Here is a 24,731-nt window from a genome sequence, read left to right on the forward strand (position 1 = left end):
CTGGGAGCCAGGGGGTGCGGCCACCTTGCTGCTCCTGCACCCCGCCCTGGGAGATCCCAGATTGCCCCGGTGAGCTGGGACGGGGTCTGGCACCGGGCGGCCTCCCTCGACCCCAGGCGAGGCCCTGGCGCCTCTGGCAAGGGCAGCAGAGCCAGGGTTTGGCCACTTTCCCCGTGCAGGGGTTTGAGTGCCCTTCTCCCGCCATCCACCCACGTGCCAGGCTCAGGTGGGCAGTGGGCGGCCTGGCTGGCGGGGACCAGGGAAGCCCGTGCCCTTGGGGGCAGCTACGCCCCCTCCCCTGGCATGGAGCAGCTTCGCCTGTGTGGGGAAGCCCCTTGCTCTGCCCCACGGGCTAACCCGGGCCAAACTGTGTCTGGACGCTCCAGCCTGGGGTACCCCCCAGGCCTGGCTGCAGCTGGGGGGCGTGGCCAGTGATGTCACCTGGGCAGGCCCCGCCCACTTCCGACCTTGTCCCAGGGATTCTGCTGGCTGGGCAGGTCCTGCTGGTGCTGGGCTGCAGGTAAGCACCTTGCCCCCTGCCTGGGGCAGCCCCTGCAGCTGCTGCACCCCCCACCGGGCCTGGGGTCGGGGGCATGGTCTCCCCCCGGCCCCTGCCTGCATTGGGGTCGGGGCAGGATGGCTGCAAAGGGGGGGCGCTGGCACACGCAGCTCTGGCCTGGTGGTGCCGGCCGGCACCAGCTGCAAGCAGAGCACCCCCACCGGCGTCACCTGTGGGCACAGGATCCTGGAGCCGTTCTGGCAGGCGGGGCCGCGGTGGGGAGACCCTCTCGGGGGGGGGCTGCAGCCTGGTGCGCTCGAGGCAGGCGTGCGCCAGGGTCTGCTCCGACGCAGAAGGGGCAGGGCTCGGCGAGTCCGTCCTGTGCCCGCGCTGGCGGCTCTGCGCAGAAGCTGCTGGCCCAGGGCCCCCGGTCTGGGGGGCACCCTCCCAGGCACAGGATCGAGCTGTTGATTTTATCCGCTTGCTCTGTTGTGCCTGGGCAAGATCAAACGGCCTCCTAGCGATCGTGAGGTCTGCTGCCGGGAGCAGCCGGCACAGCTTCTTTCCTCTCCGCTGCTTGGTTGTTCATCAGGACTGACCGAGCGGCAAGGCTGCCCAGGATGGAGTCTGGGCTACGGATGAGCTGCCGGGAGTTTGAGCTGCGTGGTTCGTCTCTGCTTCAAACCAGGCACAGGGCTGGGACCGAACGTCCCCGCCGTGCGATGGTGGGTGTGGAGGGTCGCGAGCTAATGCCTCCAGTGGTCCCGGGACGCTTTGCACTCGTTGGCACCGCAACCGGCAGCTGCAGAGAGGCTGAAGATCACAGGCCTTTGCATGTCGTGTTCTCATCCCTGGGCACGGGTCGGGCAGGATCGGGGGGTCTCACACGGCTGCTTGGTGACAGGGCTGTGCATCCACCACCCTACACGCGCTAGAAGTCACTTGATGCTTTATTTTTTTTTAATTGTCTCCAGGGCATGGTGACATGAACCCCCAAAAGCCCGGCAATAGACAGGTCAGTGCCAGGAATATGTAGGAAGAACTGGATGGCCGTAGATTCACAGATGTAGGGTCGGAAGGGACCTCAACAGATCATCGAGTCCGACCCCCTGCCACGGGCAGGAAAGACGACCCCAGCCAGATGCCCATCCAGCCGTCTCCTAAAGACCCCCAAGGCAGGGAGAGCATCACCTCCCTTGGGAGCCCATGGGGCTTGTCCTGTAAGGCCCTAGCCATCCTCTGGACCCTCGAGTCTATCAACATCCTTCTCGAAGTACGGCGCCCAAAACTGGATGTCGTACTCCAACCGCGGTCTGACCAATGCCACGCAGAGGGGACATATCACCTCCTTGGATCTGTTTGTCACGCATCTACTGATGCCTGATCAAGTGCTTTGCTGATGATTTCGTCACGCTGTGTTCATTTTGGAGTCCACTGTGACTCCGAGATCCCTTTCCACTGCTGTTCCCAGCCGGTAGGCGTGCTGGGTATTTCACCTGCACACGTCCTTGTTGTCCAGCATCCTGTTGTATCCTGCCCACTTTTCTAACCCGTCCAGGGCTGCCCGCAGTCGTCCCCTGCCCTCCGAAGTGTGCACTTCACCCCACAGTTTAGTATTGCCCGCAAACTTGGACAGAGCACGCTTCACGCCCGCATCCAAGTCGCCGATGAAGGTATTGAAGAGTACAGCTGGTTTGCATTTCTATAAATATGCACTGAGGACAGCTATCGCAGCTCTAATGGCCGAGGAACCGTCCTTCGCAGTTGTTCCTGCCACCCGCAGTCGCTGCTTTCTGCACCGAAGAGTCGATGCGGGAGAGTGCGCCGTCAGTCCAGTCCCGGTCTGACGGGAAGCAAGGCCACAGGCGCTTCCCCGTTCTGACCCGAGCCCTTTGGCTGCGGCGGCCGTTCCCTCCTCCGGCGGGTCTGCCACAAAGCAGCCGCGCGGCTGCTGCCGGTGGTTGCTTCGTTCTGCGTCCTTCTTCCAGCCAGGCCTTCGCTTGCTTGCTTTACCTGCCTCCGTGCCCTTGGCTCTGTCTCCTGGCGTCCCTGGAGCCATTTGGAGGTACCAGGCTGATTTCCACATATGCGGTGGATGTTGCAATTGGCCTTCCCCTGCCCCTGCCCCGGGAGCGGTGAGATTCCCCATAAAGAAATGAGGACGCCTGCTTTCCGAGCAGTTCCTATGTGTCGGCAAGGTGGCGGCACCATTGCACCCGCCGCGGCTCCATTGCAAGGCCCCTTCCCTAATAGCGGGCAGGTTTTTCTGGGGCGTGTTGCACCCGGAAGAGTCTGGTGCGTGGCAAAGGCCGCGAGGCTGGAGGGTGCAGCGGGGCTGACAGTGGAAGAGCTGTGGGGTCCTGCGATGGGTTGGGATGGAGGGAAAGTGGCTTGCGCTGGGGGCATTCAGCTGAACGCGCTCCTCCTTGCGGACGAGGATCTCGTGGCGGGTGAAACAGGGAAGCACTGGGCTTGTTTCTGCCCCGGGGTGAGTCCAGGGCAGATCGAATGCACGAGGGAGGGCTTTTCAAAGGTGCAAAGGACAGCGGTTTTGTCCTGCCCAGGCTGCCCACGCTGGCGTAGGTAGAGCAGGATAATGATGCAGCTCTCGCCGTGCAGGCCAGGTTCCCCGTGCAGACCAGCCCTTGGAGAACTGGCTCATAAATAATAGATGGCCGCGGCAAACCTCGATGGTGGCTGAAGCCTCGGATCCGAAGGTCATGCCTGTGCTGCGGGGATGGCGCAGATCCCAGCCTGCCTCTGACTGGCAGGGAGGTTTGCCCCAGTCTCCTTGGCCCCAGGAAGGCTGCGTTTCCACGACCAGGCTTTGTGCTTGTCCTACTTCCTCTCGAGGGGATATCAGGGAGCGGGCTCTCTGGGGACCCAGCCCCGGAGGGAGTTTTCCCATTACAAGGGGCAAATGCGTGGGTCCCTGAGGGCATGGTCCCTCCGTCCCCAGCGGCTGCCTCATCGACACCAGGTTTTCTCATGTTCCTAAGGAGCTTGTGGGCTTGGTTTTTCCAAACAGCACGAGCTCAACTTCCCTGGCACTAACTGGCCATGAAGATCGTCTCGCTGAAGGTGCTGCCACTGCCTGGCGCCAGCCCGGCGGTGCCCGTTACCTGCAGCCACTGGCGTGCTCGTTCTAGCACAGCTTGCTTGGATAAATGCACCTCGGCACCTAAAATCCCTCCCCGGGCCCTGCTTCCCGTCCACCTCTCTCCTTTCTTGGGGTTTGAACTTTGAGTTTCTCGGTGTCGTGGCAGGGAAATCTCTTCCCCCCCTTCCAGTTGTGAGTCACAGAAGAGTGACCTATTTGAGCATCGTCTTGGGTATATGCACAGTGTTGGAAGGACCCTGGCGCGAGCTTCTCCCGGACTGCAGAGCCTGAAATGCTGCTTCTGCATTCGGTTATTTGAAATCTTGCGTTTCAGGCGCCGGGCGGCTGCTTGCTGCGTGAAAAGGGCCGGGAGGACAGGCTGGCTGCCCGCAGGGCTGGGGCTCTTCATAACCTCCCCCTTGCTCTAAAGGGGTTGAGCTGTGTTGCAGAAATACCAGCTTTGTCTGGAAGGAGTGTATATATATATATATTTTTTTACTAGCAGCTTTTGCACAACGTGTTGGGCTGTTTTGGGGTTTTTAGGCCAAAATAAAAGCAGAAGTTTGTTGCTTTTTATAGATCAGTATTTTTGTCCTCCTGGGCCGGGCACCTTTCTCCTTCATCTGAGGAGGTCGCAGACCTGGCTGGGCGATGCTGTCTGTCCTTGCCGTAAACTAGCAGGCCTCGCACGCTGGTGCCGGGGTAGCCCAAGTGCTGGGTGCTACGCAGGTGTTAAGTGCAAACAAGGACCCCGTGCGGAGGTCTCTCTCGATGATTGATGGCTCCCAGGGCTGCTCCCCGTGACAGCGACTGCGTGTCCAGCCCTTGAAGCCAAACTAGCCGCTGAATTCTCTGCAGGAGGTAAAAAAGGTGGCAGTAACGCTACCGCCGCATGCCAGGCTGCTGCAGGGTTTAGCTGCAAGGCGCCATGCCAGTGAATGGTCTGACCGGCAATCCTTGCACAGCGCAGCAGCGTGGACAGGCCAAGACGTAGGGAGCGGTGACAGCGTAGGCTGCGTCGAGCCTAGGACTCGGACAGGACCACAGGCTCGTCTGTGTCCAAAAGTCCCTTCAACCCCCCCTCCAAAACCTCCCTTTTATATTTCAGCCTCCTCTTTGCTCTCCAGATGCCTGAGACTGACGGGCCCTGCGGTCCCCGGCGTGGATGCTCCGAGATGAGGCTGCGCGCTCTCGGCCCCGGCAGCTACCTTTGGCTGCCAGGTCTGAAAAATGAAGCTGTGTCCAGGAATTAAACTTCCTTCTCCCCACCAGCAGCAAGGAAGAGGTTTCCCAGCGGCGTCTCAGTTCTCCACCCGCCCTCCCTCGCGCTCTCGTTCGGTGAAGTGAAGAGCGCAGGTGTCCTCAAGCCGCCCGTTACCTTTAATTTCTTAATCTTTGAGGTGATAAAATTGGCACCATCGACATCTGTGACCTTTTCTGGCCCTTTGTTGGCTGAACGCGCCAAGGTTATTATTATTCAAGTGGCTTTGGGGATACATGGGGGTGGGGGACTCAGCTCTCGGGGCTCAGTTTACCCAGCTGAGGGTGTTTTATGGCGTCGGCACGGGCTGGGCTGCACTCTCACGCCGTTCAAGTCCCTCTCGGTGGTGCGAGCTGGAGTATCTGTCGCAGGCTTTATGGGGAGGCACCTTCATCCCAGATAGTGTCTAGAATACCGCCCCGTGGCATCCATAATCCCCGTCCCTTTGTTTTGCACGAACGACGCTGCTAAAAAAGCAAAGAAAAGAAGGCGGCAAGAAGCAACTGGTTGTGCTCAGGCTTGTTGCTTGACTCCTTGTCGCCCTGGCTCGGGGGCTGTTTGAGAGCGTGGGCACCTGGGCTGAGAGGGCACATAGCCAGCCTGCCTTGAAACCTCCTGGGCTAACTTGTTTCCAGCCCAACACTGGCCTCCAGCGGCTGTCGCTGCACAGCGCTGGCGCTCTCGGCAGAGTAACTCATCCTCCTGGGACCGGTGCCGAGGGCCGGGAGAGGATGGGTTGCGGTAGGAAGCCGTCCCCACAGTGGCAGACAAAGACTGTGAAGGGAGGAGACTGCTGCCAATTTCCCCCCTTGCAAATCTACGAACTATTTGCAAGCTTTGGCACGGAAAAAATCCCCCCCAGCCAGGCCCACCCGGGCACGTAATGGGGAGCTGTGCGGCTTTCCGCATCACTGGCTGCTCCGGGGGAGACCGCTCAGGTCACGCGGGAGGTTTTCTTTCTTAGGAGACCCTTTGAGCTCTGGCTTCAGGAGCTCATTTGCTTTTGGGGGAAGCAGATGTCTGCCTGGATGCCAGCATCTCCTGCCCGTTTTAACGGGCTGGATAATGAACACGTGAAACACGAGGAGGGAGCGAACAGGGAAACCGGCTGCTTTCTGATGTTCGTTGTGAAGGGGGAAAGAGCGAACAGACGGCGTTCGTAGGGAATAGCCCGGCAACTCTTCAGATCTGGGCTGGTTTGAATCTGATGAGCAGGAAGGAGCTGGGAAAGGACCGTGTGTGTGTTAGCGGCCCCTGATGGGAGGGACAAAGACCCTGGCTCTCCTTTTGTAAAGCACTTTGAGATGAAAAGCGTTAGGTCTCAGCGGTGTTCGGTAGTCGAAATGCCAGGACGTGCCGTTCCCCCTGCCTGCCCTTGGTTCGATGCTCCCCAGGATCGGCCAAGGCTGCTCAGCCTCTTCTCTCTCCGTTGATTTTGCTCTTCTTCCATAACCGGGTCCAGGTAACTGGTGGCCCACGCTTGGGATCTGGGATCCATCCACCCCTTGGGGATCTAACCGCCCTTCCCGAGACAGAGGCAAAGAGGTGGAAAGCCCTTCCCGAGCCACTTTGAAGAGCTCTTCCCGAAGAGCCTGGGGGTGGCACGCCTGTACCTTGGCTGTGGCCATCCAAGAACACGGCTCAGCAGCCGGACGAGGCGCTGGGAGGGATGCGTGCGCTGCCCGGCGCCCGTCCCCCGCCGACCCGTGGGCTGCGGTGCGGGCAGCGTCCGGCGAGGTTCAGAAGCAGCAGATTCAACATCCTGGTCCTGGGGTTTCCCGAGCCGGTCGTGAACTCCCCGGTCCTCGGGCCGACGGTCGCTGACAAAGCGTCGTTACGCTCCGGGTCTCGTGCGGATAATGCCAGGCGGTGCATCCGGGGCGTGGGGTCAGCAGGATGGGGCTGCTCCCATGCACGTCCCCGGGGCGGTTGCTGGGGAGGGGGAGAAGCCAGCTGGCTTCTAACAGACCCACGGGTAGACGCTTCTCCGCACCCCCCGCGTCGGCCGACCAGCCTGCCGAGGGGCCCCGGCGCTCCCATCCCCTTCCTTTTCCCTCCTAGGAAAGACGGAGATGGCCGCCGCGCCCTCGAGCTAGGGGGCCCTCCCCACGTTTCTCTGCCCCCAGCGCCGCTCTGCCCCACCCAAGGCGAAGGGGAAGATGAGAGCGCGGACGGCCGTCGCCAGCACCCTCGCGTTCAGCGGCGTGGACGTGGCAGTGACCACGCTGCTGTACCTGCACGGCCCGAGCGGCAAGGACGTCCTCCAGGACCTGAAGAGCTTCAATGTCTTCAACTCCACGTTGGACATGTGGGGGGGCTGCCTGTACAGGACCTGCGCGCTGCTTGGAGCTGCCATCGGGGTCGCCAAGAACGCGACCCACGGCCCCCGGCGCCTGAAGGCCTCCCAGACCTGCATCCTCCTCGTCTGCCTGCTCATGGGCATCTATGCCATGGTCAAGCTGCTGCTCTACTCAGAGGTCAGGAGGACCGTGAAGGACCCGTGGTTTTGGAGCTTGTTCGCGTGGACGTACGTGTCGCTGGCGGGCACGTTCTGCCACTGGCAGCTGCTGGCCTCTGTCACCTCCTCCAGCGAGACGCGGGGGGGCAGTCCGGAGCCCAGGGCAGAAACAGAGGAGGTGTGTGACCCCGGCTCCGCGCCCCCTCAGCAAAGGAGGGACGAGGTGTCGGGCGCCACTATCCACAAGCTGCTGTCCTACACCAAACCGGACGCCATCTTCCTGGTCATCGCTGCCTTCTTCCTCCTCGTCGCCGCTTTGGGTGAGTGAGCGCTGTTTTAAAGCCATTGTGTAAAATCAGATGTCCTTCTCTGGCTGAGCAAGCGGCTCGCTAGTCTGGCACAAGGAGAAGGAGGGTTCAGGCCCACCTTGCTCCTCGCTGGTGATGGTGTTTGCGTCTTCCCTGCCCTTTGCTTGCTTCGAGGGTGGGAGTGGGGCCATCTCTGCTACTCTGGGGGCCGCTGTTCTCGTTCTTGCTCAGCACTGCCGTGCTTGTGTCTCGGCCTCCGCAGAGGAAGGCCCTACGGCAGGCTCAGCCTCGCCCGCAGACAATAAGTGAAACATTGGCCTTCATAAAACCTCCCCACATTGTTCTGTTCAGCAGGAAAGTTCAAGAGACTTTGAATCTTTCAGGAAACCAGAGCCCGAACCCGCTCCCCATCGGGTCTGTGACAACGCTCCCATTTCCTTGGCCCCCCTGGGCCGAGTGGTGCAAGCAAGCAGCATCGGTGGCAGTGTTCCCCCGAAGCCACGCGGCGTGCACGGCCGCGCAGGCGTGCTCGTGCCGCGGTGCCAGGTGCTCCGCATGGCCTCAGACGCCGCACGGCTTAGAGGGAGCGCTGATCGGTGGTGAAAAGCCTGCTCGAGCCTGCACTAATCTCAGGTGTTAGCGGCTCAGATGACTACGGGCCTTCAAAAGGCTTATTCTTTTTGGAAACGAATGAACCTCTGCTGCTATATCTTCCTCCCGCCCGAACCAGTCTGCATCTCAAACCTTGCATGTTACTCTAATTCTCCTTGTCTTCTGCCTTTCCAAACAGGAGAAACCTTCCTTCCATATTACACAGGTTTGGCCATTGACGGCATAGTCATCCAGAAGAGCATGGACCAGTTTTCCACCGCGGTGATGATTATGTCTCTGCTCGCCATAGGAAGGTAACTGCGGCAGATTATTTGTGCTGTGCTTGTGTGACGTTTCTTGTGTTTCCAGTGCTGTCAAGACTGGGTGAGTGTTTTATGAAGTGTTTGGCCTTGTGGCATTGCTCTCTGTTGCTAATGGCCATTCTCGAGCACAAAGGTGCAATTCCCTGCCCCGGCTGCGTCATTCTGAGTGGCGGTTATGGTTAGTGGAGGGATGACCGGGGACTCATAGACAGCCACAGTATTTACAAACTCCAGTGGGGACAGGACATTTTAAGCAGCTTGTTTGCATTTTGTCTCTCTGATGCCTCTTTTGAGGTCAAGGAAAGCTCAGAGTCGAGGTATCGGCCCACACCTGCCCTCCCAGCTGGTGACAGCTGCACAAAGCTGGCAGATCCAGCAGGCAGGGGGGACCGGCTATCATGACAGCTTGCTGCCAAGGCCGGTTATGGCAGGTTGTCCCCAACCGGCACCAATACACCCAAGATGAGACAGGATTATTCTGCTTTTGAGTAGGAACGATGTGAAGTGTTTGTGGCTGGAAACTCTCTAAAAGAAACCAGGGCTTGACTAAGGCATGATTTGTTTCTGCTCTGTTGTTCAAAGTTAGTTTGTACAGAAACCAGGTGATATTAGCCCAATTCTGAATTTGGTTACAAATATTTCTCATGTCCCAACTCCTGATGGAAGCGGGTGCCACCTACCATACGGGGTGCCTGGATGATAACACGTCGGAGAGGCCTTGTCTAGTCATTAAAGCACAGCCCGAGAGGTGGGCAACTGTGGTCTTTTGGCATGTTTCTGCTGGGGAGATCACGTTCCTGCTTCAGCTTTCTCCCCTGTAAAATGGGCATAATGATATCCAGAGTGTTTGTCAGACCCAGATAATCCGTGTTTGAGCAGCATCTGGAGGTCCCAGGGTGATGGACCTTGGCAGCACCAAGTGCTATCAGTGGCCCCCGTTCCCTCACATCGAATTGGTGTGCGGAGGCTTGCTTGATTTGCTGAGCTGTGTTTCGTGTCCATTGTTCTATAACGTCTCTTATCTGCAATTAGCTCATTTGCCGCAGGTATCCGGGGTGGCGTTTTCACGCTCGTATTCGCCCGGCTGAACATTCGACTCCGCAACTGCCTCTTCAAGTCACTGGTCTCGCAGGAAATGAGTTTCTTTGATGAGAACCGCACAGGTGGGTTTCTCCCAGGGGCATTTCTCAGACCCCGCTACTTCAGTTTGGTGTCTCAAGCTTTGAGGATCCGGGTTTAAGAAGCCATCGACCTGAAATGCTGAAGCAGTGACTTCCGAGTATCCGCTGATATGCTTGTCAGGGCCTTGGGCTAAGGATGCATGGCTAAATTGCATCTTGCCATGTGTCAAAAATGAGAGTACTGGTAGCACAATCAAGTGCTCTGTGCATCTGTACAAGGGTGCAACCTGTGCCTTGTGGGTGTAACAGTTCACCTCCTGGTCCTCAGCAAGGATAGACAACAGCACGGACAGCTCTGGAGCCAGAGGAGCTGCCCTGTGGGCTGGTAGCAGAAGAGAGCTGTTGCTCTCTGGACTAGCCCTAGGCAAGATAGAAAGCCGTGCTCCTAGCCAGTGTGTCACCCAAACTTCCCTTTCGCTACCCTGCCTGTGCACCTCAGTGGTTTCCATACAGCCCTCAGTGGGTTCACACTTGCAGTCACTATTGACCTGAACTGGATTACAAGGGCAGGACAGGGCTGTCTCCCCTGATTTTTCCACCTCCCTCCAGCTCCTGTTGATCAGGTGTCTCCAGTCCCCGCTCAGCGGCACTGCTACCTTCAAATCCATCATGTTTTAGCTCTGCTGCCTCCGTGGATTGCACCTCTGAAAAGCAAACCCTACCCCGTTTCTGTTTTTTCCATCTTCCAATGGGCCTTTTCTATAGAGGACCACTGTCGACACTCAGAATAGCCTCGAGGCTGTCGCTGTACTTAAGGTGGGTGGGGATCCTAATACCCTTGTTGCAGGGTGTGACGGGGTAACCGCAGACAAAGAGTTTGCTTGTAGTAGGTGAGGAGATCCTGTCTCAACTGGCCTGGCCAGCCGGCTGAGGTTTCTGGCCATAACATGCAGCGTGACCAAGATGCCCATGACTTGGGCTCTCTGTCCCTCTGTAGTCATGTCTGCAAAAGGGACAGCCAAAGTTCACGGGGGAACCACAACAGGATGCAGAAGCCTCCAAAACCCGGTCGCCCTTCCAAATCGCAGGGTGTTTCACCCCGGGGGACCACTGCAGGAGTTGTCTGTCATGTATGTTTTTCATCGGGCTTTGCCCGCTTGGGTTCTCGGATGACAGAGGCAGGAGCCCAGGCCAGTTCAGTGCCTGCACAGAGAAACAGCTGAGCAGCCAGGGCTTAAATAGATGCACTGAACTGATTGCACTCTCGTGTGTTCTGGCTCTTGGGCGCCAAGGATGTGGACCCAGAGCAATGTAAACTCTGGTTTTTCTATTAAAAATATCTGGATGAATTTAGCACCAGGCGACAGCCCTGGGGCTGTAGGTGCCCTCAACATCCGATAACTGCAGTCCCGTGCACCCCTAACAACCGGCGTGTCTCCACACTGCCTCTAGAGATGTGAGGCTGGTTCAGCCTTCCTAGCCCAGGTGATTCTTAGCCTCTGCCAAAATTACCAGCAAAGCTGCCCGGGATGGTTGTAGCTTGTGTGTTGAGGATGCTTTGTTCAGGCTTTGGGTAAGACCTGCCAGCCCAGTTTTACATCATCCCTGGAACTGTTAGCTGGCAGTAAGAGCCTCCGGCCTCTGCTAACAGAGGTTGCATTTGAACCCTGGGAGTCTAGGTCAGAGGTCCTCCCCCCAGGTCTGTGCACATGGCCCTGATGAACTTTCGGGTGGGCTCGTGCCTCAAGGAGTCACATGTGGGTCACCTAACAGGAGGGTGGGCGGTAGTCCGGGGACGGTGACGGCTCTGTGCTGTCTCTCCATCCCCACCCTGTCTCTTGCAGGGGACATCATCTCCCGGCTGACGTCGGACACCACTATTGTGAGTGACCTGGTGTCCCAGAACATCAACATCTTCCTGCGCAACGTGGTGAAGGCGACGGGAGTGATTGCCTTCATGTTCAGCCTGTCTTGGCAGCTCTCCCTGGTCACGTTCATGGGCTTCCCCATCATCATGCTGGTGTCTGACCTCTATGGCAAATACTACAAGGTAGGCAGAGGGCTCATCTCTCTTGCTTATGCCCACTCCCTCTTAACCCCCCATGCGGCGACCGGTAGCCAAGTGCCTTATGACATCTTTTCTGGCCTGATTTGAAGATGTGCAGTGAGCAAAGAGAGGTGGGATGAGGCCAGGCTTGACCCTGCGGGGGTCAAAGAAATTCATTTGCGTCCATGGCGTTCAGCAAGAAGGCAAGCAAGGATGCAGCAGGGTGGGGAGTATAACTTGACTGTCTGGTGCTGCTGACAGGGAGAGGACTGCGCTGCGGCTAGCTATCACCATCGACTCTGCAGTGAACGTTAGCCCCTCGTACATGAGTCTGAATCTGCCCGGGCCTTGCCTGTCGCTTCCCCGAAGGAGTCACTTCTCCCAACCAGAGCCTGCTGCTTGTCCTGGCCGCACCTGTCCACCCCAGACTCTTGTCCAGACTTTGGCTGTTTCCTGCCTGTAGTGGGGGAGGTGCTGGGCGTGTGTGCAGTGTGTCCCATCTCATCAGGTTAAGCAAGCAGGAGGTTGCTGGGCATTCAAAGGCCCTCTGCCTTCAGGCTTCCCTCTCCCTCTTAGCCGGGCTAATGGAGTTGTGCAGTCTCCAGCAGTGGGGATATAAAAGGGGTGTGTTGCCTAAAGGGAAGAGCCCTGTACATGTGTCTGGGTGTGCGCCATGTCCAGTGCTGCGTGCCCGGACTTTCCTCTGTTCCTCTCCCTTCTGAGTCCCACCGTGGGTAGATCTGGTGGACTCCCTGTAGCCTAGGACTTTAGCAAGACTGGGTGAGACGATAGCAAATCTGTGGCGGGGAGGCGTCCCCCCCTGGGCCCCAGGGGTGGATGGGCTGATGTAACCGAGCCCTTCCTACGGTCCGTGCTGATTCAGCTGCTGCGCTGCACGCACTGCCAGGACCCGTAATACCGGTCAGGGTGTGCGCGCTCAGGAGCTGCCCAGCCCCGGACGGCGCTCCCCTCCTCCAGAAGCTAAGCACCGCGTCCTCCATGGGGTGGAGCGCTCGACTCGCTCAGCGCACGCTTCCTCTTCTGCGAAAGGCAGGTTGCGTCCTTCACGCTCCTCTGGCTCCGTGCTTCTAACCACAGGTGCCGTGAGGCAACTCAGGCCCCTCTAGGCATGTGCACATTGGCATGCTGGAAGAGCAGAGTCATCACAGCCACCGTGGCCCTTCCCCCTGAGCTCGGTCTTGCTAGGAGAGCGAATGCGCAGGGGGCTGTACATCACTCACTGCCTCGTGTGTGTACATGAGCAGCGTTGGGGCATGCACCTGGGGAACCTCCTCCTAGCTGCTGTCACGGGGCCTTGCTAACTGTCCCCATGTGCTTAGAGATCCCACACGTTCTGGGGGTCAGTTCTGTACTCCGCCACCGATTTCCTTTGCAGCCTTGGGCACATCATTTAGTCTGGGCAGGGCCGGATTAACGCATAGGCAAACTAGGCACATGCCAAGGGCTCTAAGTGAAGAAGGGGCCCAGCTGTGTTTATTTTACATATAATTATTGCGTGCAAAAAGTAGTATAAAAATTTCAGCTTCAGTTGGGGGCCCATGGGTTTGTTTGCCTAGGGCCCATTAAAGGGTTAATCCAGCCCTGAGTGAGATTTTTGCCTGCAAAACAGGGAGGATAAAGCATCCATTCTCCTACCAGGACGACGCTTGTTTGTTCAGACTTACCAGCCCCTCAGAGCTGGACGTGTCCGTTCCTCTGCGTGTCTGTGTGTACAACAGGTCTCTGGTTTCCGTTTCAGCCTCTTGGCACTCTGCAAGCAACAGTAATGGTGACGCTTGGCCCAAAGCCACCGATGGAGCCTGTCCAGACCCTGGGTGGTACTCCACCTCTCGGTCCTGTCCTCACAGGCCTCTGCAGGGTTATGGTCCACGGTGGCCTGCCAGTCTGGGGACAGAGGGACAGTGAACAGACCCTGGTCTCCAAACCCCTGCTTCTCAGGTGGGCAGCGTGTTGTTTGGAGGAGGAAAATAACTCTGCTCTTCTGCTTCCCCTCCCCTCTTTGCCCTCTGCAGAAGCTCTCCAAGGAAGTTCAGAGTGCTCTGGCAAAGGCCAACAACACGGCAGAAGAAACCATTTCGGCCATGAAGACTGTCCGTAGCTTTGCGAACGAGGAGGTGGAAGCCCATGTCTACTGGGAGAAGCTGCAGCAGGTCTACAAGCTGAACAAGAAGGAAGCCGTGGCCTATACTTACTACGTGTGGTCCAGCGGGGTAGGTGTCCCCTGCGGCGTCCCGTTCCTGTCCCTTTGCCTTCAGTAACTTGTGTGGTGACAGGGGCCGGGCGCCACCGTTTCTGCTCCGTGGGCTGGGCTTTGTTGCGGGCCACGTGTACAAAGGGTTTGCTCCTTGTAAGACAAGACTCAGCTCTGGACATCTTCTAACAAGGCTGGGCGGCTTCTGACAACTGCCAGGCCTGACTTCTCCCTCTCCGAAGAGCTGCTCTGCCCTCCGTTAAGGATTATTACTAGCCTTGTCAAATAGGCAGTTTCTGCGCTCTTTAACCGACAGCCGCTCACGGTCGCTCGGCGCACTCTGCATGCAGATCGCTGCCTTACCTGCTCGGGCCAGCAACTTTTTGGTAACCTGAGCTGTGAAAGGGTTCCTGATGGGATCTGATATTCTGCTCAGGCACCGATGTCGATGTTTTCAGCCTAGACCGTATTTTTGAAGAGCTCTTTTTTCCTCTAGCCAAGACTAGATGTCAGGGCATCTCCACTCTCCACTGAGAACCAAAGCTACCTAAGAGGTTCACACAAGCCTCGCCTCAGGCCCTTAGCTTCTCAGAAAGGCTTGTGATTCAGAGGAGGCTTTTGACCTCCTTCCAGCATCCTGCCAGGTTGGTGGCGGGGGGGGCAGCTTCTGGCCTGGCAGCAAAGCTAGACCATTTCTGGGATCATTCGAAGCGAAGCTTGCAGCATGTGTTGCAGTGGGGGGGTGGGGGGTGTTAAAAATAGAAAGAACTGTTCCTGCGGGTCGGAGCAAATTGAAACCAACCAATTTAGTTCTGTCTTAATAGCACCTTTCCCAAGGTAAATATAGAACCTGGAGGTCAGATCTTGGGAGATGAATAACAAGGGGATTTGTTTGCAAATAACTTGCTTGCAGAATGGGTATTTTTAGTTGGCTGCTCTCCGTGGCTAACTCGGCAGCGGTTGAAGAGGGGCAGAGCAGCTCCAGGTTTCTACATTTCATGTTTTGCCCTCGGCTGTGACTCAAGTGACTCTGGATGGGTCCAGGTGTAACCCCCTTGGGTTATACTTCTCTTTCCAAAGTATGGCGGGGGGGGGACCTTGAATAACAGGCACTAGGGAAGTGTGAACTGGGTTTATTTTTCACGTTTCCTGTGACAGTCAAATCCAGCATCCCTTGAAGGCTTCACATGAGAGCTGAATTGAGCTCTAAGGACTTACCAGGACAGGGAGGCTTTTTCACATGAACTTCTGGTTTTTTGGGTTGCAAGGCCCTAAGTCCACCCCGTATCGATTGTTGTAATGACGCAGCAATGGCTTGTGTATCAGACCATCTGCTTTGTATGTGCAGAGTGTCCATTTTAGGATGTGTTAGTCTAGGGGAAAAAAGGTTGGTGTGGACATGCCTGGATTTTGCATGAATGACTCCAGCTCTGGCAGTCTTCCTGCTGCTATCCCACACTGCATTGCTTTGTGCAGTCTTGCCTCTGTGCTCCCCGCTGTTCAGGAGCTGAACCGCCCTGATTGAACGTAGGCGCGGAGCTACGAGTGTCCCACGTGCAGCTATGCGGTGTCTGCGTCTCCTGTCCTGCTAAGCAGGGTGGGGTCATGCCCCATGCATCCACGCCCAAGGCAGGGGTTATGGATTACCCAGAGCCATACAACCCCAGGTCGGGCCCCCAGTGCTAGCCCTTGAGCTGGAGGACACCACCGAACCCCAGTGTCTGTGAACAGCACTGAAGGATGCCAAGAGATTACAAGCAGCAACCCAGCGGGGCAGGGAGGTCGGCACCGTGGTTGTTCTGGGTATCTGCAGGCCACGGCTAATTTGAGCAGAAGTGAGCTGGGAGCTGTTCTGAGTCTGCTGGCTTTTGTCTCCCCAGTCTCTCCCACGTGCTCAAAATAGCGTCCGCCTCCCAGGGGAATGGAAGCTGTGCTGCATTTATGTCTCTGAAATATCGAGTCCTGCAGGCATGTGAGGCGAACCAGCACTTCCCCATCTCTCTGTCCCAAGCTGGGCAACTTTCTTTGCCCGCTTGCAGGAAAGCAGCACTGAGCAGTTTAAAAATCACATGCATGCTCAGGGAGACGCATTTCCTGATATGACGGAGGCATAGAGCAAAGAGAAGGATTTGCCATGAGTGACACCCTGAGCTTTCGGCTACCTTAGCCTGCTGCGAGGGGTATTTCCCGAAGTGGGATGTTCCAAAATGCCGGGGAAATCGAAGGCACTCCTGGCTGTTTTTAGCCCGGGGGTTTCGGAGAATTTGTGCGTACTGCGCAACCAGCCCTGTATCAATGCGCGCGGCAATGTAGGGCAGCGAGAGCGCGCTATTACGGCATGGGTCTTGCAAGGCCAGATAGCTTTTGTGGTGCCTTTTGTATGGCTTCTGCCACAGCACTAGAGGGAACGTTTTGGTGCATAGCATGGCTGTATGTCTGTGCAGCCGTCCGCCCCTTGGGGACCTGTATCAGGGGAAAAGCATCCAAGTGATCGCTTGCCCATCTGCTGCCGTCCCACCTGTTCGGCCCACTCACCTGCAGGTTCCCATGGGGATGGGTGAGGTAATTCTGCACAAAGCGGGACATGGAAAACCTCCTTTGCAAGCTCACCGTTAGCTTGACAGAGACCACGGAGATAGAATCGACACTGAAGAAAAAGCAGCGTTTTATCACCGTGGCCACTAAGGCTGGAGTAGCACCATTTCTCAGCCCTTCCGATGCCCGCAGCTGAGCTGTCACTTCTCTGCTGCTCCGCCAGGCAGCCGTGCGAGCTGCCTCTCAGCACCCGATGTGTCCCTGGCCAGAGAAGGGCGGAGAGGAGAAATGCTGGGGAATTTCACGGCTGGATCCCAGAAGAGGGAAAAGGAGTCAGAGGAGTGGAGGGCAAGTCTCAATGTGCAGAGAGAGGAGAACAGAGGATTGATCAGGGCCGGGAGACAACCCGCTGAGCAGAAATAGCTCCTGGGTTGGCCGGGTCCGGTTCCTGATGGGCTTCCCCCCCCGGTCCACTCCCTGGTACACTGAGAAGAGCAAACGCTGGGAAACCACCGTCACTTCCGCAGCTACAAAAGCTGCTCTGTTCCCTTGCTAATACACGCCCTGGCACAAGGTGACAGGCAGGAGTCCTTTGTGACCAGCACAGCACAACCGCGTGCATGCAGCACATGTGCCGTGTACTCCCCCTGCTTCCAGAGGGCAATAGCTGTGTTTCTGCACGCCCAGGGAAGCGCGTCTGTCTCGCTCTGTCCCTGCAGCTTCGACAGGAGCTCAGCGGACTCCAGGAAAGGGGCCTTTGCTACCTTTCAGTCCGCTACCCGCACCGAGCCTCCCGGCGTGGCATCGCTGTCCTTTCCCACCTGTCGGGGCTACCGTCAGGAGCCGAGCTGAGTGAAGCAGCCCTGAGCCCTTTCACGTGCTGCTCGAAAGGGAAGTCGATCAAAGCCAGCCAGAAGCGGTGCTCACTTCGGGTTGGTTCACGCACGACAGTTTTGTCCTTGGAAACGCGCTCGGGTGCAGATGTCTACATGGGCCCCGGCATGGGAGCACGTGGCAGCCCTGCCCTGGAGGTGGGAAGCTTTGTCTGCCCTTCCCAAGGCCGGCGCCGAACTTTGGAGATACTTGAAGGGTTTCAGGGGTGAAGCGTACAGCTGCAGGGCACCTCTCGCCGGGACCAGGAGCGTGCGCCTGTACTGCTGTGTTACAGGCTTGTTAAATGCCAAATGCTCTCGTTTTTCACATCTCCCATAAACTTAAACTGCTGCTGACACTGCCTGGGCTGCCCAGTGGTGTTCATGTGGTTTTTTTGCCTTAACCACAGGAAGGCAAATTTCTGTGGGAAGAGGAGCCTTGTTGCTTCCTCTGTTATGAGGCCAATCGCCCACCAAGGCCGTTGGGAGAATGGGTGGCTCAGGACAGGTTTAGCGTAAAGAGGGCTATTTTAGCGTTAAGAGGGCTATTTTGGTAAAATGTCACCGAAGGCAAGGTACTACGTGGAGCCTTTCATCAGGGAAATGTGTTATAAGGTAAGTCACGGCGAGGGCAATTTTCTTCGGCACTGGGTGCATAGGAGTCTTCTCTGCTGCTGCCGGAAGTTGGAAGAGCTGAGCGGCCACAACTGCCTGGGAGGGCAACGGGACCAGCAAACCGCCACTTGCCGTGCTTTTCTTTACGGCCCAGAGAAGCCTGGAGGCTGTAGCAGATTACGGGGCCAGGCCCCGTTGTGCTGGCACTGGACGCGGGTGTTACGTTCTCCATAGACTGCACTGGGAGAGGGAAGACGACGCATCACAAAACAGTCGGCTGGAAATGGAAACCCAGTTGCTCTGTGTCGTCACTGCCAGCTTTCTTGCCCAGCAAAGCGCCTGGACTAGGATGAGGGAATGAACCCATCTCTCCCGGGTCCTGGCTCTGTCACTTAGCTGCAAGATCCCCTTTCCTCCCAGTGCTCTTTGGGATTGGAGACTATTAACTGTGCACGGAAATCGTCCAGTACTTCTGAACACCAGGGAGGCTTGCCTAGGATCCACACCGTATGCGCTAAGCTCATTGCCAAAGCTCAGGCTGTTTGAGGTTGTTCATCTCATCTGAAATTTCCACGCACCTCCAGCTGTTCTGCAGTTGTCTGTGCTTCCCAATGGCCGGAGAAGACGCCAGCTAACTGCTGCACTTCTTAGCTCCTCATGCTTCCAGGCCAGCTCAGTGGGGAGAGGTCTCCCAGTCCCAGACTCCCCATGTTTCAGGGAATGGGCAGGGCATTTACCTTCAACTCCTCAGACCTGAAATTTCCCCACCGTCTTGGGCCTTGGATTGCATAGAGCTGTTTCCAGTTGCAGAGGCCAACAAACCGTTGTAGGGACATACCGAGAGTTTGGTGCCATCTAATGCAAACGTTGGGACCAGTTTGGCCTCCGTCCTGAAGTTGGGCCTAATCCAGATACATGTGGCTTCCTCAGCCCTGCCCTCTTTGAGATCCCTCTTTAAATGTCGATGAACCTGCACTGCTGTGTGCACTGGCTGTCCCTTGTTCATCCTTTCAAAGTAATTGAGGGGATTTAGACACATCGTCCATCAGTTTGAATGAAAGGTGCATGTCTGCCTGCATTCAAACTATTTTATCCCTCTACTGTCTGTGCTCCTTGCCTTGGACTTGCAATCACTTTGGACAACCTCAAGGCATAGAGCCCGGGTACCCTGAATGTGTGTGTTTGGGGGTGCAGTGGCAGAGTTTTGGACACGGATGCACCAGAGAAGCAGCTGGTTGATTTTTTTGTGTGTCTGTGCTTGATTGCAGCTGACACTCCTCGTGGTGCAGGTCAGCATCCTCTACTACGGCGGCCACCTGGTGATCTCTGGGCAAATGACCAGTGGAAACCTGATCTCCTTTATTATTTATGAGTTTGTCCTGGGAGACTGCATGGAGGTGAGTACAGGTTCCCCATGTCCCAGATTCTCTCATGCCCTGGGGTAGACGGCTGGAGAGGGGAAGAAGAAGGGTAGCTTCTGCCAAGGTCTTAAATGGGGTAGTATTTTACTGTTTCCCACGTATTTTAAAATAGACACAGCACACAGCTGTGTGCTTTATCTCCATGATACTCTCAGCCTATGGGAGGTGTGTGTAGGCTTTGTGGTGAGAGCAGGTGTGTCAAGGGTAATGATATCACCACACTCCTATCCTGGGGAGGAGGCACCATGAAAAAAGTGACCGTGGGCCCATTTATCCCATTAAAAAGCTGCTTTTAATGGGATGTCAGGGGATGTGTGTGAATGCTGCTCCTCTGAACAGCGTAAGTACATCTGGCTCTGGAGAGCCCTGGGAGCCAGGTCCTGGGTTGGTGTCAATCTGGCCCAGGGATTTCCGTGGAGAGACACTGTTGTACAACAGCAGAGAGCCTGGCTCTGAGCTTTGTTCCCCGTAGCTTTCTAGATCACATTTTTCAGGATCAAAATGACCTTTGCTGACCTTTGCTGCTGTGCTAACGGCTGGCATTTGGGATGTGCTGTTAGAACCATGTCTTCACCTCCAGCTTCCCCGCCCGGGCCTCCCATGCCCAACGACGGGCGGAGGAGACAGCCACGCTCAGCAAATAGCACTGGCCAAGAAGAACCACGTCGTTTAAAGCCGCTCATCTTGCAATGAGACATCGGTGGTCAGAAGTGGAGTGGGGCGCTCTGTAGGCCTGTAGCTTGAAGGGCTGAATCTTGGATGCCTTGCAGGCCAGGTTTCCTGTGTGATGAATAGAAGGGTTTGGAGACTGCCTGTTAAATTTCAGGGTCCATTAAAAACGTAATTGTATTCTTTTTTTTTTTCCTTGGTAATTGGCTTCAAGCTGCTAAATTGGCAGAGAGCGAGGGAGGCGGGATTCTGGGTGGGGTGGCCGGTGGTTTGCAGGGTCTACACACGTCGGCCTGTCTCTTGGGATCCTCCAAGTTCCACTACGCAGGACAGAGATGATCGTGCCCAGGTTTCGCCCCGGCTGAGTGCAGTCACCAGGGTGCTCCAGCCGTCCCTGCCTTTGTGCAGAAATCAACCTGAATTAAAACCCACGCTTTTGGCACAGGCCATCTGTTCCCGGGGCTGCAGCAGCTCGCGCAGATGCAAGCTGTTGTTTCTTAGCCAAGCTTTTCCGAGAGCCTTGTCTGAGAGCTTGGGCATGGGGTGGAAGCTGAAAAAAAAGAGTCAAAGAAAATGTTAGGAGGTGTCTTTCTGTCATCTGCCCCTGCATGGTCGTGGTGGGTGGGTGGCCGGGCTCGGCGCTGATAGAACATGTTCGAGTCCGCTAGGCATCGAACCGCTGCAGAGTATTGTTGTTCTGGGGAGCGGCTTGTCTTTGTCAGAGAGAAGACAGGCGGGTTTTAATTCACATGTGGAAGCTTTCGGGGACGCCTCTCCCTTATTTTCTGCCCGTGATGCACACGCACACATGCAAGCTTACCACGGGTCCTTTCATGGTGACCACTCACATGTGTACCTAGTGTTAGACTGAGCCCTGAGCCATCACGGGGTCTGGGAACTTGCTGTCTAGCGCTCTGTACGCTGGGATCCAAGACAGAGCTCTGTTTTAACGATTGTTATTTTTCCCTCTGTATTAATGAATCCTAGAGAAAGGTCTAACCTTGGACCTCTTTTGTCTTCCCTTGTAGTCTGTTGGCTCTGTCTACAGTGGACTGATGCAGGGAGTTGGAGCTGCTGAGAAAGTGTTTGAGTTTATTGATCGCAAGCCGACGATGCTGAATGATGGGACATTGGCCCCAGACCACGTGGATGGTAAAGTGGAGTTCAGAAACGTGACTTTTTCCTACTGCACCCGCCCTGCCACACAAGTCCTGCAGGTGAGAGTTACGGGACGCCCTGCGTTCAGTGCTGTGTTGCTAAAGACACAGCTCTGGAGAGAGCTTGAATCCCCTGCTTGAATACACCAAGTGCAATGTTTTTTCAGCAAGCCAGTTATGGACAAATAGGAAACGGTGGTGCAATCTCCCCATGGAAGTGCTGAAAGCCCTGATGTTGAAGTAATTTAAAATTGGGCTTGGCAAAGCCTTGAAAAATAGATTGTGAGAAACAAGCCTACAGGATGGTGTCTGTATAAATGGGACGTCACAGGACCAATAAGGAAGATGTTAGTCAAACTCTCAGTCACTGTTGCAACATGAAACAATAAAGTGTGGCTCAGGGTCTTATGCCAGCCTAATACTGGCTGGCTCCTATAAAAACCACCACTAGTTTTTCTTTCTTTTTTTTTTTTTGGAGCCATTTATTAAAGACACCAAAGAAGAGAAGCAGTTAAAATGTTAAGTGAGGGTTCATTTTAACAATTTCCCTTCTTCCCTTTTCCTTATTTTGGTATTAAGACTTTTTTTAATAAGCAAAACTCCAGTCTTTCAGATGGTGTTAACGATCATATTGACCATCCACTCCAGGAAAGGCTCGATGGTGAGAACAGATGGTGGGGAGCAACTGTTGCTGCTGCTGTCATTGTTTGAGTGTGCTTCTGTTTCCTTAAAGAGAAAATTAGGGAAACGCATGCAAAAGGAGAAGAGAAGGGCCAAAGTAGAAAGCACGGCTTCTCTCTTTGGTGCTTCTGGTGCCTGCAGGCTGGCTGTTGGAGAAATGCAGGTTGGGCCCACGGTCTCCTTGGCCATCCTGCACTGGGGGGGCCTGTATCAGCATCAGGCTGTTTTAAGGCATTGCCTAGAGCTGACTTCCTTATCTCAAGCTTGCCTTGGGGTTGTAAAAGGTGGAGTTGTTTTCGCCACCTAAGCCAGGCTTTTACTGGAGTGTAAGAGCAAGGGAGAGAGGTAGGAAAGAGGAAAATTAATGTGGGGAAGGAAGAGGACACATGAGGGAGGAGTAAGAGCAGGAGTCCAAGTCTGACAAGCAAGACTGCAGGGACTTGGGAGCTGTGGGAAGCTGGTAGGGATACCGTTGTTTCTCTCTCGAAGGCTGGCCTGGTCAAGATGTTTCCCAGCATCAGGACGAGGAAGGTCCAGCAGCGTCCCGGTGGATGTGGGAGCAGCCAGGAGGAGGGATGTTCACTCCATTCAGTCCACCCATCCCCGTGCCATAAATCATGCCCAGGAAGGGCGGCAGCTGGACCCCTGAATATTCACTCAGTGGAAACACAGCTAGGTGATTTCAACTGGGAACATTTCCTCCAACTTCTAGGCTCTGTTATGTTGTGGTCATGCCAAACTGTAACTGCCAAGAGCCACAAAGCCGCTTCAGTCACTCTGCCTGTAACCTGAACAGCCCAGTTTGTCCCAGACTGTTCGCTTCACCTTGTTCTTGATTTTCATCCAAAGAAATGATGTAGCTGCCTGAGTTGGTCTCTTCTAATCTGGACAATGTAGCATCAGGTCCTCTGCGCAACAGGGCTCAGCAGAGGGCTGAGCAGAAGTTTACTCTGGTATCGGTGTCTATAATTTTGCCTCTTTGAAAAAGTCCTGATGTGAGATCAGATGCTAGAATGCCTCTCATCGCTGCTTAATATTGAGACAGAAGTCCACATCTCTTGGGTCCCTCAAGAGGCCAGTCAGACCAAGAGTCTGCCTCTGATCTCAGATGATCTCTGATAGATTAACGTCTTTGGTATCATTTATCTTTCTGTTACAGAACGTGTCCTTCACCCTCTCTCCTGGCAAGGTGACCGCGTTGGTGGGTCCGTCGGGCAGCGGGAAGAGCTCTTGTGTCAACATACTGGAGAATTTCTACCCTCTTCAAGACGGGCAAGTCCTGCTGGACGAGCGGCCTATTAACATGTATGATCACAAGTACCTGCACTCAGTGGTACGAGTTACTAGTGATCAGCGTATTACAGCTCTAATCTACAGTGAAGCATAGCATTGTAGACTCTTCAGGACACACAGTGTGGACAAATGTGGGCCAAGATTTGGCCTCTTCCAAAATGTGCCCCCAAAGCCTGAAGTTGAAATCCCACTCCTGCACCCCATTCAAAAAGTGTAAAGATTCCCACGGTGGGGAAAACAGTCACAAAAATCAACCTTTTTTTTCCCTGTTCCTTTTTTCCGATATATAGCCCTTCTCCTGTTGGGTTTATAACTCAGGGTGCACCACAGTGAGCTTGTCTATGAGAACCCAGTCTGAGAACGGACTTGAAAGCAAACATAGAAGTGACCAGCCAATATTTAGTGTCCGTGATGAGATATTTTACAAAGGCAAACCAACCACACGTGTTGCTAAAAGCATGTTAAGATTTTTTTTTTAAATCCTTTCTGTTTATGTTACTAACACAAGTAAGGAAGATAATTATTTTTACAGGTGAGCTTTAATCCATGCTCTCTATACATATCTATCCCTCTAAGCAATCGCTGGGAAGATTTTCTTTGTTTTTAAATGCAAAGCAGCTTTGAAATGCAGCGCATCTTCTGCCATTTGAAGTGGGCGCTTTACAGGTGGGAGGCAAAGGCTGTTGCTAAGCAAGTAAGAAATGACAGTAGTCGTGTCCATTGCTTTCTAATTCTGGAATCCAGGCATGTCTTGGAGAGCTGCAGCATGTCTGCAGTGTGGCTGTTTCAGGTCTGAGTCTTTGCCACCCTGCTAAGCCATTGTGCTCTGCTGGCATGGAGCACTTAATCTTGACCTCACACTTTAATTGGTTTTGTATGTCAGCTGATTGTGTGGTTGCTAGGCTGTTGCTTCAGCCAGTACTTTCCAAAAGTGGAGAGGACCACAAGGCACAGCCGAATGTTCCCAGTCTGAGTTTAGAGCCTGAACAACTCACGTCCTTTCTCAATTAGGCTGAGCAGGGTGTGTGACCCCATCCCAGCCAGTCGCAGGCGGCAAGGGCCAGCAGCAAAACAGTTAACACGGTTCATTTGCAGAGTCCAGCCCTATTGTTCACTCGGGCAGGCTAAGAAAGTGCAATTAGAGGCCTGGCTGAAAGCCCTGGGTCAGGCACTCCGTGGCTACATTGATGGTGGAACTCAGCCATCTGCGCTCACCCAGCCAACTGGAACAAATGATGATCACCAGAAAGAAGACTGTAGTCATTAAGCTCTTCTGGCTTGGTTCTGACTAGCTGATTCTCCCCTTCCTTTCTGCAGATCTCTCTGGTGAGCCAAGAGCCAGTGTTGTTTGCTCGGTCCATTGCTGACAATATTTCATATGGTCTAACTTCGGTCTCTTTCGAGTCAGTGGTTCAATCCGCCCAGAAGGCCAATGCCCATGCGTTTATCTCAGAGTTGCAAGACGGCTATCACACAGGTAGAAAACTGTTTCACTGGCTTTTGTGCCAGATGCTTTAACTATTTAAAGCATTTCATGCCTGCGGGAGCTTACAATTAGTAATTGTGAA

General features: G+C 55.3%; 1 protein-coding gene across 2 annotated transcripts in view; it reads left to right on the top strand.

Annotated features, from left to right (window-relative positions):
* The first annotated feature begins 455 nt into the window (after window positions 1-455).
* The window catches only part of ABCB9 (ATP binding cassette subfamily B member 9), a 28,579-nt gene continuing 4,303 nt past the window's right edge, over window positions 456-24,731 (top strand). Inside the window, exons 1-12 of one of the 2 annotated variants that reach the window (XM_090062973.1) lie at window positions 468-520; window positions 1,474-2,564; window positions 4,708-6,322; window positions 6,922-7,638; window positions 8,417-8,531; window positions 9,573-9,703; window positions 11,506-11,711; window positions 13,742-13,939; window positions 19,211-19,339; window positions 21,061-21,249; window positions 23,030-23,203; window positions 24,481-24,640. In XM_090062973.1, the coding sequence (XP_089919099.1) occupies window positions 7,020-7,638; window positions 8,417-8,531; window positions 9,573-9,703; window positions 11,506-11,711; window positions 13,742-13,939; window positions 19,211-19,339; window positions 21,061-21,249; window positions 23,030-23,203; window positions 24,481-24,640 (1,921 nt within the window). In that variant the 5' untranslated portion in view covers window positions 468-520; window positions 1,474-2,564; window positions 4,708-6,322; window positions 6,922-7,019. Of the gene's footprint in view, window positions 521-1,473; window positions 2,565-4,707; window positions 6,323-6,921; window positions 7,639-8,416; window positions 8,532-9,572; window positions 9,704-11,505; window positions 11,712-13,741; window positions 13,940-19,210; window positions 19,340-21,060; window positions 21,250-23,029; window positions 23,204-24,480; window positions 24,641-24,731 lie in introns of both variants that reach the window. The other variant, XM_090062974.1, reaches the window with a different exon arrangement.

Source organism: Crocodylus siamensis, chromosome 9 (assembly GCF_052110815.1).
Source record: "Crocodylus siamensis isolate JL-2025a chromosome 9, ASM5211081v1, whole genome shotgun sequence".
NCBI classification, from domain to species: Eukaryota; Metazoa; Chordata; order Crocodylia; family Crocodylidae; genus Crocodylus; species Crocodylus siamensis.